General features: G+C 43.8%; 7 protein-coding genes across 7 annotated transcripts; 3 read left to right on the forward strand and 4 right to left on the reverse strand.

Annotated features, from left to right (window-relative positions):
- Positions 1-2012: 2012 nt before the first annotated feature.
- On the reverse strand, positions 2013-2179 carry SS1G_04262 (predicted protein; the record flags this gene model as incomplete). Its single annotated transcript, XM_001594405.1, has 2 exons — positions 2013-2036; positions 2105-2179. The coding sequence occupies 2 exons, from the start codon at positions 2177-2179 to the stop codon at positions 2013-2015; spliced, it is 99 nt and encodes a 32-aa protein (XP_001594455.1).
- A 529-nt stretch (positions 2180-2708) lies between these two features.
- On the forward strand, positions 2709-6418 carry SS1G_04263 (hypothetical protein; the record flags this gene model as incomplete). Its single annotated transcript, XM_001594406.1, has 2 exons — positions 2709-5940; positions 5994-6418. 2 exons carry the CDS (start codon positions 2709-2711, stop codon positions 6416-6418), a joined length of 3657 nt encoding a protein of 1218 aa, XP_001594456.1.
- A 1099-nt stretch (positions 6419-7517) lies between these two features.
- Positions 7518-11122, reverse strand: SS1G_04264 (hypothetical protein; the record flags this gene model as incomplete). The annotated part of the gene is made up of 2 exons (XM_001594407.1): positions 7518-10888; positions 10951-11122. The coding sequence occupies 2 exons, from the start codon at positions 11120-11122 to the stop codon at positions 7518-7520; spliced, it is 3543 nt and encodes a 1180-aa protein (XP_001594457.1).
- Positions 11123-13960: 2838 nt separating this feature from the next.
- Positions 13961-14414, reverse strand: SS1G_04265 (predicted protein; the record flags this gene model as incomplete). The annotated part of the gene is made up of 3 exons (XM_001594408.1): positions 13961-14061; positions 14097-14218; positions 14386-14414. 3 exons carry the CDS (start codon positions 14412-14414, stop codon positions 13961-13963), a joined length of 252 nt encoding a protein of 83 aa, XP_001594458.1.
- Positions 14415-14831: 417 nt separating this feature from the next.
- Positions 14832-16425, forward strand: SS1G_04266 (hypothetical protein; the record flags this gene model as incomplete). Its single annotated transcript, XM_001594409.1, has 3 exons — positions 14832-15906; positions 16103-16130; positions 16398-16425. The coding sequence occupies 3 exons, from the start codon at positions 14832-14834 to the stop codon at positions 16423-16425; spliced, it is 1131 nt and encodes a 376-aa protein (XP_001594459.1).
- A 752-nt stretch (positions 16426-17177) lies between these two features.
- SS1G_04267 (hypothetical protein) lies at positions 17178-18199 on the reverse strand (the record flags this gene model as incomplete). The annotated part of the gene is made up of 2 exons (XM_001594410.1): positions 17178-17848; positions 18004-18199. The coding sequence occupies 2 exons, from the start codon at positions 18197-18199 to the stop codon at positions 17178-17180; spliced, it is 867 nt and encodes a 288-aa protein (XP_001594460.1).
- Positions 18200-18539: 340 nt separating this feature from the next.
- On the forward strand, positions 18540-19274 carry SS1G_04268 (hypothetical protein; the record flags this gene model as incomplete). The annotated part of the gene is made up of 2 exons (XM_001594411.1): positions 18540-18612; positions 18661-19274. The coding sequence occupies 2 exons, from the start codon at positions 18540-18542 to the stop codon at positions 19272-19274; spliced, it is 687 nt and encodes a 228-aa protein (XP_001594461.1).
- Between the last annotated feature and the right edge of the window lie 345 nt (positions 19275-19619).

The following is a 19619-nucleotide window of genomic DNA, read 5'->3' on the forward strand; positions in this document are numbered from 1 at the left end:
CAAAACGCGCAATACATTGTACGGATCCATATGTGCAGGAGTAAATTCTACTCGAATTGATTTATTCATCCCATCATCATTCTTCTCCGGGAAAAAAAAAAATATTAAAAATAAAAAGGCTGAATATTTTCTGAGACAGGTTTATGGCTTTTCCCGCTAGGAGTTGGCATTTATGACCATTAGCAATCCTCAGAATGTCTTCAACTGTACGGAGTATTCAGCCAAAAATCTGAGATTTCTATCGGATATTTTAGATAGCCTCTTTCCCCCTCATGCCGTGTCCCTTTTCGGCCCAAGAGGCTCAAACAAGACCATTTAAATATTGAACCTGCCAATGGTGATTTACATCCTTAGCACACTTTAGGTCAGTGTGCCTGAATTGGATCCAACTCCGCATAGTCTCAAGCGCTGAGATCAGCCATAGCAGCCATCACATCAGGAGGGCTGAGTTACGAATTTGGCCCACGCAGCCGGGAGAAATAGATAGGGCGTAGCTGGATTCTAGAAGAAACGAGGACGAAGGTACACTCAAGATTCGTTGTAGTTGGCGACAAGCAGAACTCAAGATCTTGGATAACGCTTCGGCCCTTGCCTAGTAGAGATGATTAGTACAAGGAGGCTACCATATTAGGTTTGATAATAGATCTTTAGTTCATATCATACTCCGTATTTTATAACAACCATATACGACCGTGCTTTTGTCAACAAGAGTGGGTGATGAGGATGATATGGCGGCTAAGGATACTAAACATTGAATTAGCATTTTAACCTTTCACAAGCACACTTTCCTCAAACGGGATGTGGCGATCATTCTAGAAGTAACATGGTTCATGTTTATTGATGCGGAGAATCCCTCCCTCTATTTGCATACTGTGTAATATTCTTGGCTAAGGGGTCTACTCTATATAAACAAGGGCAATATCCCCTTGCCAACTGGGCTCAATTGAAGCGGGAAGCGGGAAGAGAGGAAGAAGATTTGAATACGTACTTGTCCTCTTTCTTTTATTCTTCATTTACGGCTCTTTTCAGTCTGGAATCTAGTTTGGTATCATCACGCCATAGATGAAGCGAACTCAAGATGGTGGCATCATCGGTGGTATTACTCCGTAGAATCGGGTTGGCGCTTCATGCTCGTATTCACCCTGCCTTTTCTCTCTTCAAGGTGGACCTCGAGTTGTGCCTTGTGCCTATTTGGTCGAATTGAACAGGCATTGGATCTGTTGGATATCTTGTGATCTCGTGATGAAACTCTAATCATGGGTAGAATCTCACGGTGATCAATGCGTCCGAGAATGTACGGAATTGTTATCCTCACTCTAGCCACAGCAGGTGCATTATGCGTACATTATACTCCGTATGCAATGCGAAATGACACAGGAAAGTTGATGAAACCGTTGAACCGAAGCTGCATTGATCAGTCTGTGCAAGGTCAAGAATGATGATAGATGATACCTAGGTATGCACAGATGTGCGGAGTATTATATTGAAGAAAAAAAGTTGGGAAGGGTTTTTCCAAATTCATCTGCTTCTGCCATAATGTCTTCCAAATAATAGACATACTAGGTACTCCGTACATACAAGTACGCAGTTAGATACACCGTGCATACACCAAGGTATCATTTTGGATCCCCTTGGCAACTTCCTTAAAGTAAACAAGTACTGTGTATATTTTTAGGAATTCTTTATTGATGAATTATTGATTATCGACCAATCATCATCCTTCGAATTGTCCCGAGCAGATATCACAAGCCAAATTTCTTCCGCATCGTATTTCTAACAGCGATTTTTGCTGCATTCCAAAGCGCGCTCTCTCTCTATTCGCCTAAGGCTAGCAAATAACGTTACAGCCATCTATTTTTCATCCTCCCTTCCATCGTAGATCCCTCAACCTTTCATAAACTACTACCTAGTATTTTGGAGATCAGGAGAAAATCATTCGTTTTTTAACTTCAGCATCCTCAATATCATTCACCGGTATAATGAAAACTTTTTAATATCCCCAAAATACTTCATCACTCGTTTAAAGAAGGAAGGATCTGAAGGCGAATATTGTTCGTATTATTAGATAGTGCGAAATAGACTCTTGCCAAAAATATCTACCTACCTGCCTACTCAATCCAAACACGCGCTTCTCCCTTGCGCCATCAAGAATTCTTGACATCTTCATTCCGATACACATTTGGTTTTGGGATATTCCAGACCAGGGCTCGTCTCTTGTATTCCATACCTACTGTACATGTTTTATCCACTCGATTAAATCGCTTTACCGGTACCTGCCTCCATTCGTTACTTTCAAGGAAATATCGGTACATGGACTTCTATACCGGCGCCACTTTGTTTTGACTTGGTCGACCAAGGAACCACTCACACCATTAAACAAGGATAATATTACAATCCCTCGACTCCGCACAAAACAAAACAACTTTGACCACTGTTTGACCGCTATCAATGTATGCTTCCCCATATTCCTCATGCTCTTTCAAGTTATGACTGCCCCTCACATTCACTTTGATTGAAAGCTGCTCTGCCGAAAAAGCATTGTTGTCGGGCATCTAATTTCTCCCGGGGGAATTTGATTACCGCTGCTTCATCCTTCTAACCGCTCCCATCAGTGACGGAGACGCCGAAGTGATTGTAGTTGGAGATATCCATTGGAATCTCACAATTGATTCATTGATCACATTTATTAATTATAATGGAATAGAATCATGTCTCCTCCGAGGCGGCCTGATAATAGTGAGTCAAATAGATCTCAACATTATCGAAGTCATTCGCGGCGCGCACAAGTTCAAGATGAAGAAACTGTCTATTACACCCTACCAGCAGCTTCACCTACACATGAAAGTCGACCTTCAAAATCTTCCTTCTCTGATACAGCATCGTCGCCACTCACTCCAACGATGTCTCGTGATCCTATTTCGCCAACGCGAACCACAGCACCAGCGACTGGGGTGTCGAGAAAACGAAGTCTCATCCGCCCGGAACGTAATAGAATTGATGAAAACCACCCCAATTACCATTACCGTCAGCATGCCGCCAACATGGATACTCAGCCCTCAACGACTGGCAACGATCCAATAATGGAAGATATAGAGGCAGATGCTGCAAATACCGAGACATCGGGCCTGCGAACATCAGGAGAAGCGGAATCCGATATTACACCTCCCGTAAAACGACCTAGACGCGGCCACGGAGCTGGACCAGAAGACCTTGCCTCGAACGAAAAGGCCGGGTATGCTTCAGAGTCTCGAGGGGGAAACAAGCTGAAGAGAGAGAGGGTGCAGAAGATGTCCAAAGAAGAGAAAGAAAGGCAGAAGGCTCTCGATACTGTGAAACCACCTAGTCTGTGGAATGTTTATTGCGCCATTGTAACTTTCTGGTGTCCAGGTTTTGTTCTGAAGTGTTTTGGTTTTCGGTCCAAGGCACAGCAAAGAGCCTGGAGAGAAAAGATGGGTTTGATCAGCATAATTCTCTCCATCATGGCATTTGTGGGGTTCTTGACATTTGGATTTACGGCAACAGTATGTGGTACTGGCGGAGGTCTGCGATTACAAGTCAACCACGTCGATTCCGGATACATGATCTTCCACGGTCGCGCATATGATCTCTCTAAATCACACCATCCTGCTGCAACAGGCATTACATCTGGTGCGAATGTTTTATATGATCTGCCTCAAAAATATGGGGGTATGGACGGAAGCTTCTTATTCCAGAATGTCAATGGCAAATGTAAAGGCCTGATTACTTTGGCTGATGGATCGGACGTTCCAACCAATTCTGACAAGGATCTTGCGTGGTACTTTCCTTGTCATGCTTTCAACCAAGATGGCTCAAGCTCCCCAAATGAGACCGTTGGTGCTTATTTTGGATACGCATGCCATTTACAAGCAGAGGCACGCTCATCATTTTACAAACTCAATAGCGCTGGAGATGTCTATTTTACTTGGGGCGATATCAAGAATTCTTCGAGAAACCTCATGGTATACTCTGGCAACGTGCTTGATCTGGACCTCCTGAAATGGTTCAACACCACTCAAGTCACTGTTCCATCTAGGTTTACTGCCCTCGCCGACACTACAACCGCCGCCAACGAAGCCGTACGCGGTAGGGATGTTACACACGCATTCCAATCATCAGAGGACAAGAGAATTGCGCAATGTTTCGAGCAGATTATCAAAGTTGGAAGTGTTGATACCGAGACTGTTGGATGTATCGCTTCCAAAGTAGTCCTTTATGTATCCTTGGCATTCATTCTTGCCATCGTCCTGACAAAATTCGTGTTAGCTTTGATATTCCAATGGTTCATTGCTTCCAAATACGCTGCTTCAAAAACTTCTCAGTCATCCGACCCTAAGAAGCGCCAACAACAGATTGAGGAGTGGTCCGATGATATTTACCGGGCGCCTGTAAGAATGGCCGGTGATATTGGTAGCTCCGCTCCCGGATCAGGATCTGAAAGGCCAAGCAAACGAGCCAGTGTGTTTTTGCCAACGACTTCTCGATTCTCAAATCCTTATGCTGCTGCTGACCGATCATCTCGCGTTGGACGCCCTCAGCCTACAACCATGGCTAGTCAAAACTCTACAGCTCAGTTAATTCCTCCGAACCCCATGTTCCGAAATCAGAACAGTAGCCGAAACAGCCTTTTGCGAACAGATGGTGCAAATGACTACGATGGTCCTAACCCTGCAAGCTTCGTCCACGAGCTAGTAGTTCCTCAACCACCAAAGGAGTGGGAACCATACGGATTCCCTTTGGCTCACGCGATCCTTCTAGTGACCGCCTACTCGGAAGGTGAACTTGGTATTCGTTCGACTCTCGACTCTCTCGCTACAACTGATTATCCAAATAGTCATAAAACTATCCTAGTTATTTGTGATGGTATCATCAAGGGTGAAGGCGAACCAAGGTCAACGCCTGATGTTGTTCTTGGTATGATGAAAGAATTTGTAACTCCTGTTGAAGAAGTCCCGGCTTTCTCTTATGTAGCAGTGGAAAGAGGATCCAAAAGACATAACATGGCCAAGGTCTATGCTGGATTCTACGACTATGGTGCTGATTCTACCATCAATGCCAACAGACAAATCCGAGTTCCAATGGTGTGTATCGTCAAGTGTGGTACTCCTGATGAGGCTACACATCGCAAACCTGGAAACCGAGGCAAGCGTGACAGTCAAATTATCTTGATGTCTTTCTTACAGAAAGTCATGTTCGATGAACGTATGACTGAACTTGAGTTTGAAATCTTTAATGGATTCTATCAAATTACTGGTATATTTCCGGATATGTATGAAGTTATTCTCATGGTTGACGCAGACACAAAGGTGTTTCCCGATAGTTTGACACACATGGTATCAGCAATGGTAAAAGATCCTGAGATCATGGGACTTTGCGGCGAGACAAAGATTGCGAACAAACGTGCCAGTTTCACAACCGCCATTCAAGTGTTCGAATACTTCATTTCGCATCACTCTGTGAAATCCTTTGAGTCCATCTTTGGTGGCGTTACTTGTCTTCCAGGTTGTTTCTCCATGTACAGAATTAAGGCTCCAAAGGGTGGCAACTATTGGGTACCTATCTTGGCCAATCCTGATGTCGTCGAACATTACTCCGATAACGTGGTGGATACTTTACACAAGAAGAATTTGTTGCTTTTGGGAGAGGATCGATACCTTTCAACGCTCATGCTTCGAACTTTCCCCAAGCGTAAACAAGTATTCGTCCCACAAGCTGTTTGCAAAACTCAAGTACCAGACTCCCTCTGGGTTCTCATGTCACAAAGGCGTAGATGGATTAACAGTACTGTCCACAATCTGATGGAATTGGTTTTGGTTAGAGATCTTTGCGGTACCTTCTGCTTCAGTATGCAATTTGTCGTCTTTATCGATCTTGTCAGTACCTTGGTTCTTCCGGCCGCTATAGCCTTCACAATCTACGTCGGTAAGTAAACGATTCTTTTTTTGACATTGTAACATTTGACTAATTCATTCTAGTAATTATTTCAATTATTCGTCGCCCTGTCCAAGTCATTCCGCTCGTACTTTTAGCTTTGATTCTTGGTTTGCCGGCAGTTTTGATTGTTATAACTGCTCATCGTTGGGTCTACGTTCTTTGGATGATGATCTATCTCGTCTCCTTACCCATTTGGAATTTCTTATTACCAACATACGCCTTTTGGAAATTCGATGATTTCTCATGGGGAGATACTCGTAAGACTGCGGGTGAAAAGACTAAGAAAGCTGGAATTGAATACGAGGGAGAATTCGATAGTTCAAAGATTACTATGAAGCGATGGAAAGAGTTTGAGAAGGAGAGGATATTAAGGAGTAATTCAAGTTGGATTAACTCAAATACCTCTGTGAACAAGGAGAACCATCGTTGGCAGCAACATCAATACGATGATTATGCCGATAGTTAAGGGGTTGGATAATGATATCCGGGTTGGAAGATACTGACTTCGATTAGACTTGCTCATTACTTGTTGAGCGCACATAATGCATTGCGTGGTTAGGAAACGGGATTAAAATCCTCCATTCGCCAAGTTTTGGGGGCGAACAGTATAGTCTAATGATGGCGTAACTCTGTTTTGTAGTCTTAGTACCCTGGTTTTTGGTACTTTGCATTTTCTATTAATTGATGGTGCACGCACGTATACACATTCATGAAGTACTTGGTTGATTGGTTTATGGCATTTATACTGGTGTGGAGTGGAATGAATGGAGTGAGATGGAGTAGAAATTAATTATGTTATATTAATTATGTTATTATTATCTTGTGATGTAATGTAATGTAATGTTTTATCAATGGACCGGACCGTCTTTTATATATGATCAGTGATGCGGTTTAGTTGTTTTTATGATGTATATATGTTTATTCGTGTTTATATTCGCGAAGTGTGTAGAGAAGATAGTATATCAATATAAGATAATAAACTAAATAATCTCAGAGATGATGGATATAACTATAATCTATTTATTTACTTATTTTAACACTTATGATTAATAGTTCAAGATATGAAAATCACACGTAATACTCAAAACAACAATAATAAAAGGAACAAGTAAGCAATAGAAAATCACCAACAAAAGCACTGCTCACTATAAAGAGACAACATCAACAAATAAAAAAACAACAAATATAGCGTGAGCCAGGACTAAACCCTTTCAATATCTATCTATATGTGTGTGTATATATATATAATTATGTATAGTAGTTACTTTCTCTACGCAGCGCAATACAAAAAATGCAACCAGCAACACCACCAACCCAAAGCTCTACAGGCCACAAGCCCCGAAAAAAAAAAAGAAAATGATAAAGGAAAAATAAGTGTAAATCCTCAGTCCTCAATCCTAGTAATCTACCGAGTCGTACGTAAAATGCCGTTTTTTCGGATCCGCTCGCTCATGCTATGCCTCATATGATATGATATGATGATATGATGTAAACAAGGAAAAAATTGTATGAGTAATCTTGTGTTGTCATGCATGTAATATTTTACTTTTCTCTAGCCGATATATCTAGAAAAGTTGGATGGAACCCCAATGTTGTTCGGCACCGAAGGCACCAGGTGCCTTCCAGTAATCGTCAGTGTAACTGAAGATTGTGGTGCGTCCACCGCACAATTCGACGATGCTTGCAATGGCGATGCTCTGCTCGGAGACACCTGGGCAGGCGAGTCCGTTACAGCTTCCGGCGGAGGGCCATCCACACTCGAGGTTAACTGCGGATTTTCCAGGGCACATGCTCTCAGCGAGCTCGAGTTGAGAGAGAGCGAATTTACCGGCATTCTCGGCAGTGGTTTGGGCGTTGAAGAATGGGTGGAGATTGGCACCAGTAATATCAACGACTGCGCAAAGAGTGCTGGTGTATTCTTGCCAGATGTTGAGGGGTTCGGTGGTGGTGACTTGTCCGGTGTATCCAGAGCTCTTGAAGGATGAGCTGGAGGAGCTGATGAATCCAGCAAGTTCGGTAGCACTTGCGTAACCGTTGAAGACAGCTTCGTTACCAACAACGATGAGCTCAACGAGAGACCATTGTCCCCAAGCAATAAGGTCAGTAACTTGACTAGCAGCTCCGGAAACTCCAGTTTCGCTAATGAAGATACCAATAATCAACTTAAGACCAGCAGTTTTAGCTGCACCACCAATGTTTTCGAGTCCTGAGCAATCAGTGCTGTACATACGAATGGCTTTGAAACCCTTGGAAGCAATGAGAGCTACATCAGTAGCAACTTCTTCGGCAGTCTTGCAACCACCTGAATTTTGGTATGGAGAGTAAGTCATGGCCCATTGATTGCCACTGGTTCCTACGCTACCACCGTTACCGGAAGAGGAGGAAGAAGAAGCAGATGGAGATGCGACGGAAGATGCGACGGAAGATGCAACAACAGGAACAGCGCTTGAGGATGGTGCGACTGGGACTGCAACAGAAGTGGAAACTGGAGCTGGGGCTGTGGTGGCTTGGGCATATGTGCTTGCTGGTAATGTTGCATCGACAATTGTGTAAGCTGAAGAGGAGTATGGGCAGAAAACAACAACGTTAGTCTCAGTGATGGTGGTAACAACTTCAGGTTGAGTGTATGTTCCTGGAGCAAAGGAAGCAGGAGTTGGGTAGACCCATACAGCGGGTTCAGTAACGGTAGTGGTCAATGGGTTGATTGTGTATGTTCCTGCGGCTGGGCAAACATAGGTAGTTGTCAAAATAGTGCTTGTAACAACACCATCTGTAGTTGTGATGGCAGCGTATGGGCATACGATTGTTGTCTCTGTAGTTACAACAGTAGTGACACCTCCTACAGTGTAGGTTCCTGGAGATGGAAGAGCAGTTGAAGTAGCTCCACAGACAGTGGTGGACTCAGTCAAAGTAACGGTTGTCGCAGGGATGGTGTAGACACCTGGAGTTGCGGCGGTGGTTGCGAAAGGAGTTGGGACAGCGGGTGTTGCACTTGTGGCTGGAAGGTTGGGGGCAGTTGAAACTCCTTGGGATGCTCCTGGGGCAGATGATCCTGGAGTTGAGTTTCCTGGAGTTGATCCTGCTGGGCTAGATGGGACTGAACCTGCTGGAGGAGAACCTGCTGATCCTGATGGGGATGAGCCTGCTGGAGGAGAACCTGCTGATCCTGATGGGGATGAGCCTGCTGGAGGAGAACCTGCTGAACCTGCTGGGCCGGATGGGACTGAGCTAGATGGAGGAGAGCCTGCTGAACCTGCTGGGCCAGATGGGACTGAACCTGCTGGGCCGGATGGGACTGAGCCTGCTGGGGGAGAACCTGCTGAACCTGCTGGGCCGGATGGGACTGAGCCAGATGGAGGAGAGCCTGCTGAACCTGCTGGGCCGGATGGGACTGAGCCAGATGGAGGAGAGCCTGCTGAACCTGCTGGGCCGGATGGGCTTGAACCAGATGGAGGAGAGCCTGCTGAACCTGCTGGACCAGATGGGACTGAACCAGCTGGAACTGAAGTGGTTAGAACGCCAGTGCTAGTGACAGTCTTAGTAGAAGTGCTGTAGACGGTAGAAAGGCTGGAGGTAGTTAAAACAGTGGTGGTTCCTCCATTAGTTTGAGTCATGGTAACAGGGCAAACTGTTGTGTATTGATCGACAACAACCGTTGTGTAAACAGTGGATGATGCTGATTGGCTACAGGCAGTTGGAGTGACAAGGGATCCATTGCTATCATATGGAGAATATCCAAGGCATGAGGCGAATGAAGAAGCGCAACTAGCACGGTTTGCATCTGGAGCACCGCGACAGTCGTTATATGATGTATAACATTGAGCTGCACAAGCCTCAGGTGTACCTGTTGAGCCAGTTGGGACTGAACCAGCTGGAACTGAAGTGGTTGGAGCAGGGGTGGACGATCCTGATTGGCTACAGGCAGTTGGAGTGACAAGGGATCCATTGCTATCATATGGAGAATATCCAAGGCATGAGGCGAATGAAGAAGCGCAACTAGCACGGTTTGCATCTGGAGCACCGCGACAGTCGTTATATGATGTATAACATTGAGCTGCACAAGCCTCAGGTGTACCTGTTGAGCCAGTTGGGACTGAACCAGCTGGAACTGAAGTGGTTGGAGCAGGGGTTGACGATCCTGATTGGCTACAGGCAGTTGGAGTGACAAGGGATCCATTGCTATCATATGGAGAATATCCAAGACATGAAGCGTACGAGGAAGCACAGCTGGATCGATTGGCGTCTGGGGCACTGCGGCAACTGTTGTATGAGGCACTGCATTGAGCTGCACAAGCCTCAGGCGTACCTACTGAGCCAGTTGGAACTGAACCTGCTGGAACTGAACCTGCTGGAACTGAACCTGCTGGAACTGAACCTGCTGGAACTGAAGCGGTTGGAGCAGGGGTTGACGATCCTGATTGGCTACAGGCAGTTGGAGTGACAAGGGATCCATTGCTGTCATATGGAGAATATCCAAGACATGAAGCGTACGAGGAAGCACAGCTGGATCGATTGGCGTCTGGGGCACTGCGGCAACTGTTGTATGAGGCACTGCATTGAGCTGCACAAGCCTCAGGTGTACCTACTGAGCCAGTTGGAACTGAACCTGCTGGAACTGAACCTGATGGAACTGAACCTGCTGGAACTGAAGCGGTTGGAGCAGGGGTGGATGATCCTACTTGGCTAGAGCAAGCAGTTGGAGTGACGAGCGATCCATTATTATCATATGGAGAATATCCAAGGCATGAAGCGTACGAAGAAGCACAGCTGGATCGATTGGCGTCTGGGGCACTGCGGCAACTGTTGTATGAGGCACTGCATTGAGCTGCACAAGCCTCAGGTGTACCTGCTGAACCAGATGGAACTGAGCCTGCCGGGCCAGATGGGACTGAACCTGAAGCACTTGAACCACCGGTAGGAGCTGGTGGGAAGTATACTAAGATAAAATGTTAGTAAAATGCCGGTAACATAGTCCATGAATATATGAATATGACATACACTGAGGTTGACCAGTGACAGTAGACCAAACAGTGGTGCAACCACATGACTCGGATGATGATGCCAATAGCCCTCTGACATGGAAATCTTGATGACCATGTCTTCTCCCGAGGTCCCTAGCAGTAACACTACCCGCGAGGGCAGCCGCTACTGCGATAACTCCAGCCTTCATCTTTGCTGTGATAGATTATGTCGTGTATTATATCGTCTTATGGTAAGGTTATATCCTTCCACAGTGTCGTTCGTAAAAGTTGCTCGTAAAGAATGCCCGCTGAAAGAGTGAAGCGGTAGATGTATTTGGTTTGCGATGAAAGAATGTGAAAATAGCCAAATGAAGGTATTCACGACAATGATGATGTCGATAAGAGAAAAGAGGAAAGATATAGACGTGGGAGGACAGGAGATAAATGAGAACGCGGAGAGATAATCAAAGACGGCAAGCTAAACTAGAGGCTACAAAGTGGGTTCCAAGACTTATGGACATGGGTAAAACCCCGAAGTTGGGATGAGAGATGATTGAGAGTCAGAACTAACCATTCAAGCGGCTCTTCAGTGTCCGCCCAAGTGACAAACGGCCGGTAAATCTTAAATTTTGTGTACCAAGAGATGATTCCATGAAGAGCCAAGATATTTTGATTGGTTGGTAGAAAATAACACGAAATAGACAAGAAAAGAGTAGAAAAGCGGGATAGCATCATAAACTTACGAGTTATTTTCATAATGGACATATTTTTCTTTCTCTTAGCAGTTGTTTTCCATCTTTGTGTACCTGGGTAGGAATCACATACGATGATGAAGATTCACCCGTCTCTCTCTCACTCTTTCTCTGTGACTCTCTCACTCTCTTGCTCTTGCTCCCCCCAATACATCTCCTCGACTCTTGATGCAGATGACAGCATAATTCCTGACTTAGTAATTGCATTGACCATGTATCAATTCATCTAATTTCCCATTATCGTATTTGCTCCATTGAGTTTCTCTCCTTCTGTGGATCGTGGGACAAATCGATGGTAGATGTGCTTCAGGGATTCCCAGAAAAACATAGGGGAAAGTTGGAAAGCGATGGAAATTTAAAGTTGTATTACCTGGACGAAAAGAGATGCTAAGCCACTACACTTTAGGCTTAGCCTCTACGGTAAACAATGGATGGTGCACCAGCAGAATTGATTTTCAATTGAATGAATGTTTGAGGCGATGAGAATTGAAATAGATGTATGTAGGTATTATTAGCTATCGGGTTATTGAGTAGTAAAATCTTATAATCATGGTAAGTCTTATATGGTAGATCAGTGTGAAGAATTTATCAGATTTTAGTATTCTTTAAATTCCACTGTTAAATATTATGTTAAAGCATTACGTCGTCAGACATCTGGTAGCGGCTTCCTAGCTAAAGCATAAATAAGCCTCTTCATCATCAATCTTTATGCTTGTAATCCCCCGTCTGATTATTATACCAAGCTCATAATAGCTCACCAAAGTTTATAAATTCATAAATGTATATAATTACGGCCTACATCTCATTTCAACCTTCTGTCACTTCAGCAACGTGCGCAAAGTACGAGCAAACCATGCACTCTTCCCGGTTTACTATGGACTCAGTAGTATGGGATGTACTCTGTACTCCGTACAGATGAATACAAGGATCTGTCCCTCCTTACAATATCTACCGCTACCTTACTTAATTGGTTACTAGTTACATTGGAAACCTCCACTCCCACCTCCACTTCCATCCACCAAAAGATTCTGTTCCTGACTAACAAACGTTCTAATCTCCAATCAATGAATCTTCCAAGCTTGGCATGAACCTCGATCCTAGTCATAAGCTTAAGTTATTTCAGAACATTCTTTCATTTCCTTTGATTAACTTTTACTGGAATGGGGAAACAGTTGAAGATCAGGAGAAGTTCATGATCATTGTATGCCCCAGGTGAGAGAAATATCGAGGGATACGGAAACTCCGAACTTATTATAGTAGTCTGGACTGTGAAAAAGAATGGGAAAGCATGGGAAAAGCATGGTACCGATTTACGCTTAGAGGGGGCTCCAGTGTTCAGTGTCCACGGATGTTGCAAAAGAGGGACAAGGACCGGAAGACTTCCATTATTCATTCCATGGTGAAATTTGAATAGAGTTAACTATTTGCCCTGCCTTGCCCTGCCATGTGCTGTGTACTTCCGTAGTGGTAATTAGCAGCATGCTGTTTCCACTTCTACTTCCACTTCCACTCCAACCCTGAACCCACCTACCGGATTAACGGCGAAACGCTCCTAGGGAGAGCAGAAAGGGCAATTTTGGTGGATGGACAACTCGTGTTTTGTAAATTAAGTCTTCCAAAGAAACCTATTAACCTGCTCTAGATGTTTCTTCAATAATAGATTGTCCTCCTACTTTCCATGTACACAGTATATGATACTCTCTCTGCATCGACCACCATCCGTATAGATTTCTCTTTCAAGCTGATGTTCAGCAATAGAAAAATGCGGAGAGTGAATAATAATCATAAAGAAGACTGAGAGGCACAACTAATCTTGACATATTTTTGAGTGCCGAACCATCGTATGATATAGACTGGAGGTGCATTCTGACGTTATGATATAACACAACCTCGGTCTTGTGTATCAATCACACAGATTTTGATTTCAACCTATCTTTGCGAGAAGAAAGCCTCTTTACTATCTCGTAGTATCTACATTCCCTTCAGTGTATCCAAACTTCCTTGGTTTATCCATATCAACAATCATTAATATTTACTTTAAAGTTTCCTCCCGCCCATCCAGCCTTTCAGCGAAAATGAAGTGAGGATGAAAGCTCGTGACTTTTATTCATCTCCCACCGCCTCTATTGGCCTAGACTTTTCATTATCTGCACCGTGCACGTTAAAAGAGAAAGAGTCCGTTAAACTCAAACCAGCGCGTCAATTTCCCTTTTCCTCTCTTCCCATCCAATCAATCCATTCAATCGAAAATTCACCAGTCATTCGCGCCAATTCTTCGACAACAAATCTTTCCTTTCAGCGCTTGATGACCTCTCGATCTCCAATTGCTTCAAGATGGAGAGACTGTACTCCCCAATTAGCTACTGACTCATTTTTAGAATTCTGCAAATTCTTGGCTTCGGTACAATCTATACCAATGATTTATTTTTACTGTCGCCAGCCGCTGTGGTGAGGGCCAGTACGATAATTTCTATCTTGTTATGGATATCGTTTCTAAATATTCTATTCGAAGGTACACGGCCGACGCGTGAATGACCCTTTAGACATGGGCATCTGCGGTCAAAGTAAAATGTATGGTTAAAGGCCTTTTAGTCGTCTAGAACAAAGTGGTGTTTCCGAAGGTGAAGAAGTCTCTTACAAAACGCTATATGACGAACTTAGATGCTTGATCTGGTAGACAATAAAGAAAGTCTGGTCTCTCTTCATATTCAAAAACTTACTCGCCACTTCTGGAATCCTTGACTTTCATTGTTCATATTTCAAGAGAAAAGAGATCTCTGACTCTAATTATATCTTTCTTTGTTTTCTTTTCAATTTAACAAATCGTCCCCGTGGTTAATTCCTTTTTATGCTTTTGTGAATCATCACATTCTACATTGATTCTTGTATCTTCTACTTTTATTTCTAATCAGCCCTTCATACTATTCATTCTTTTGAATTTGGCTGCTCGAGCACAACATTCATTACTTTAAGCATATAAATTAGGATTTGATACATTTTCGAGAGGGAAGTAGCATTACACATCATTGGAGATATGAAGGGAATTCGAGTCAACAAATATTCCTTATGGACGGCTGTGTGTCTTTTCAGCACAAGCTTTGCACAAGCAAATACTATCTTTGAGCGAGCAACATGTCCACAATCGGGTTACACACAGTGTACCAACATGGGGCTACCTTCGGACTTTTGCTGCCCTCCTACTTCGACTTGTATAGCTTTAGCACAGAACACCACCTTATTATGCTGTCCTAGTGGGAGTGATTGTTCCACTATCCAACCCATCACATGCGACATAGCTCAACAAAATATCACTGCACATCCCGATAATACACTCAAAACTACAGCTTTGACGGCGAGTTTGGAAAAATGTGGCAGTAATTGCTGTCCATTTGGGTATACTTGCGTGAATGGTAACTGCCAGATGAACGCCGATCAAGCAGATTCCGTTCCAGGTCAACAACAGAGTTCTGCAGTAATCAGCGCAACATCATCCGTAGCGACGAGCTCAGGTACAAAAGCAACAGCTACCTCAACCAATCCCTCGCTGTCTATTATCCCATCCTCTACCTCGGTTGCGCCTTCAACCGACACACCTATCGCTGTCATCCCAAAGACATGCAACAAATTTCCCATTGATGCAATCCTCGTAGGTTTTTTCCCTGGCATTGCTTTAGGAGTCATCCTCGCCCTTCTCAGCGTGTGCTTTCTTGGCCGACGCAAAGAAAGCAACCGCAAAAGTGGCTCCTCCTTCGGAAATATATCCGATCCCGTCCCCACCAGCGACATACGTACCGATTTCCTTCGCAAGATGCCTCAAACCCCCTCCACGTCAGCTGGCGGTACTCCTCGAAGACAAAACACCGTCAATCGTGTTCGATCACTATTCCGAAAATCCACCGCCACAGGAATGGCCAACAGTCCACGTATGGCATTTCAAAATAGTCCACCTCCCGCACCACCCATCCCTCTAAACATACAAAGACAAAAACAAACACTCGTACCCGATGGCCGACCCGTCACCCCGCCTGCACAACGCGAACCTAGTTTTGAAGATATAAATATTTTTACCGATGCCGATACCGCGAGCTCCTTTCGTGAAGCGAGGAATCAACAACATCAACAGAATGTAAATTATCTTGGTGTGCCACCGGCATTTGGGATACAGGGGAGAGGAAGTCATCAAACGACATTTACGGATATGATGGAGAGGAGTGGGTTAGCGGGATTGCAAAAGGGTCAACGTACGTATCAGCTTCTTGAAGATAATTTGTCTAGACGGGAGGGATGGAAAGATAGGGAGGGATAGATTGTGGTGTTTTGGTTTTCTTTTTGATATTTGATTTTATTTTGATTTTTGTAGTGTCGTTGCTAATTGTTTTTTTTTTTCCGGCGAAAAGCGTATGTTTATCGAGGGAATGAAACAGCTTATACACCTAGTCCACCGCAAAGAGAAAGAATGGGGAAGGTATGATATGATAGGATATGATATGATATGATTTGGATGGATGGATGTATAGAAGATGATGGGATGAAGATTTTATTTTATTCTGGTACGATTTCATGGGTGCATGGTGTTATAAAGGGGATGAAAGAACAATATTACATATTATCCGCAAGTCGGGTTGGAGTATAGGTGGGATTGTATTGGATTGTTAAATGGGTGGGATGGGCATATATTACTTGTTAAGATTAGTATAGTACAGTACTTTAATATTCATTTTTTGGGAGTTAGAATGTATGGGTTCTGGGAGTTTTTATAGGATAGGCTATTGCATAGCATAGGTAGGATAGGATAGGAAAATATATACCCCTTTTTCTTAAAAGTCGTTTTTGGTTGGTTGGATTTGGATGTTAGATGTTACTAGTTGAAATATACCTGCGCTGTGCTCGTTACTTTATCTATAGATATGTATATTGCACGATGCTTATTAGTTAATGATTTATTGTTACATATCTGGGAGTCATATAGGTAGGTACGTTGCATGTGATTCGAATGACTGGTAGACTACCTACCTACCTACTTGATACCTACTCATGAACGTGCATTGTGGTAAGTCCATTGGACCAGGAAAAGATATCAAAGCTTGCAAGAGTATCAAGATAGAAATGGAATAGAGTGGAAACCCCGTTTTTTTTGGCCTATCTTCATCTCTTGTTCCATGATATCTATCTATCTACATGGAGAGGAAAGGATTTGTGTTTAGCGGATCTGCTCGTAGAGAATTAAAATTCCCCTCAAAGCGAATAACACAGAATGAGTGAGCATTCCGCATATTTGTGTTGTGCAGAGTTATTTTCTTCTCCAACAGAGCTAGTTATAAACAGATAGTATTTTTGGTCCGCCATCTTTTGTTCTACACTTCTAACATGCAGTTTTTTTGTTTATCGAGACCTCACATATCATATAGTACATCCAAATGCCTTGAACGCCATCTCCCAGATATACCACAGCAGCGTAGTTTTCTGATTCTCCGTCTCGGTAGCTTCGACAAGGCAAGATTCCTCGAGGATCTTACTCCCGCTCAAACCTTACAATTGAGTTTCCAGATAGGGCTGCGTTGTCTGCTACTACAGACCAATCGATGACGTTCCACCAATTCTCTACATAGACTTTCTTTCCTCCTACATTATCGACTCCCATTCCGTAATCGGGAATCCATACGTGTTCCCATGTGTTGACGCACAGAATGGGCGTTTGCTCGATTCCTCCCGGTGGTTTTCTCTCCTTGCTCAATGCTCCATGTGCCCCGACTGTATTTACAGGTGGTCCTGCTAACCTCTGTCTGTGGTAATCGGTCAAATTCTCACTCTCGGTATTCATATCCTTTGTTTGTTTCCTGTAGTGTGCACCTGGGAATGGTGAACCCGCTAGATATGTAGTCAATAGTGAAAGACTATCGAATCTGTCCTTCATTAACCAGACAAATCCCGGTCCAAACATTTTACTAGCTGTGATGACGAATTCTTTCTTTAGCGAATCGACAGAGGAGAATGAGGCCTCGATGGCGACTCGGAGTCGTTCTGACATTTCGGGTTCGCTGGCGGGGTTGGGTTGGATGCAGTCGAAGAAAAAGTTGTTATTGAATGCCATTGATGCATAGTTGAAAGTTGCCGCTTGATCTGGATCACGCGCAGTCATGATGGCGATTTCCTTGGGTTGTCTTCCTTCGAGGTGAGGGATCCCTTTAGAATTATTAGTGACAAGGTTATATTGTGGACATATCGTCGCAGTTCTCAAGAAAAGTTCCCGTAACTGGTACTTCTAGAGAAACAACCCTCGCAGATGTAATGGTTTACCACCAACTGCAACGCCACTCGTATAATAAGAAATAACCCACCTGCTGTTGCATCGGTCAATTTGTCCACCATAAGCTTCTGATATGCCGTCCACGAGAGGTCGAAAGCTTGCGGGCCAATGAATTCAGGAATGCCTTTTGTGAAATCATGTTTCAATGGAGGCACTTTTTGGCTAAAACTCCTGATGAAGTTCCTCTGTACAGAGAGCCCTATCCTTGGGAAGCGCGAGCGGAACATATTTGGAGGGGTGATGGGCTTCTGGCTCTCGAGGAGATATTTCGCGATCCAAAAAATTGTATGGAGGGTCCGCAAAGTCCGCAATTTGGCCTCAGGCATAAACGATCCTTTGCAGCTAGCTGATCGGATGGATCTTGTTGTGGCGGCCAACTCCGCTATCCTATCATTGTTGATGCGGGGAGGCTTTGGGGCTTTACTTCTCCAATATCATATTCATTATAAACTTGTTGAGGATGAACAATCAAATTAATTATTGGAAGTTTTTTGCTTCGTTTTTAGATCCCCCTTGATCGCCGAAGAAGTAATATTTGGTATTTAGAGAAGTTTGTTTCGTGTAAACATGGCTGAGGATAACATGGAGTACAATAAGACAGTGGAAGAACTCAGGAAGCATGAATATCCTATGCTCAAAGGTAATAAATACTTTAAATATCTATGTGCTAAGCTAATAGAGTTTCCAGATGCCGTTTACCTTGATCATGCCGGTACAACCCTTTACTCAAAATCCCTTATGGAGAGATACATGGCGGATATGATGTCAAACCTATACGGGAATCCACATTCCGCCTCTACATCCTCACAGTTATCGACTTCGCGTATTGAGAATACTCGTTTGAGTGTTCTACAGTTCTTTAATGCCGATCCGGCAGACTTCGATGTAGTGTTTGTGGCAAATGCTACGGCTGGAATTAAACTTGTTATGGATGCGTTTAGAAGTCAACCAGGTGGATTTTTATATGGGTATCATCAAGACTCGCACACTAGTCTTGTTGGAGTGAGAGAGGATGCTGCCTCATGTCGTTGTCTAGATGATGATGCTGTGGAGCGTTGGCTATCTGGGTCGGAAAATCTTGTAACGAAGAAACATGATGCTGAGATTGGACTTTTCGCTTATCCAGCACAATCGAACTTAGATGGTAGACGATTACCATTATCTTGGCCAAGAAAGGTGCGGGATCTTATCTCTCAGACTCAGTCAACCACATATACATTACTAGATGCTTCTGCTCTAGTTTCTACTTCTCCGCTAGACTTGAGTGATGCTAGAAAGGCAGCAGATTTCACGGTTCTTTAGCTTCTACAGATAATTGGGATTTCCTGATTTAGGTGCATTGATCCGTGCGGAAAAGATTCTGGGGCGATATTTCAAACGAGAAAAGTATTTTGAGGAGTGGAACAGTTGAAGTGGTAGTTTTGTTTAAAAGAGCAATGGCATGCACCGAAAGGACAATCATTGCATGAAACTTTAGAGGATGGTACTCTACCTTTTCATAATATCATGGCTTTGGAAGCGGCAATCGATGTCCATAGATCACTGTATGGTTCTATGGAGCGCATTGCAAATCATACCACATTTCTTGCACGAAAACTGTACGAAGGGTTGAAATCGTTGCGACATTCCAATGCCGAACCAGTGTGT

Source organism: Sclerotinia sclerotiorum, genomic scaffold, assembly GCF_000146945.2.
Source record: "Sclerotinia sclerotiorum 1980 UF-70 scaffold_5 genomic scaffold, whole genome shotgun sequence".
NCBI classification, from domain to species: domain Eukaryota; kingdom Fungi; phylum Ascomycota; class Leotiomycetes; order Helotiales; family Sclerotiniaceae; genus Sclerotinia; species Sclerotinia sclerotiorum.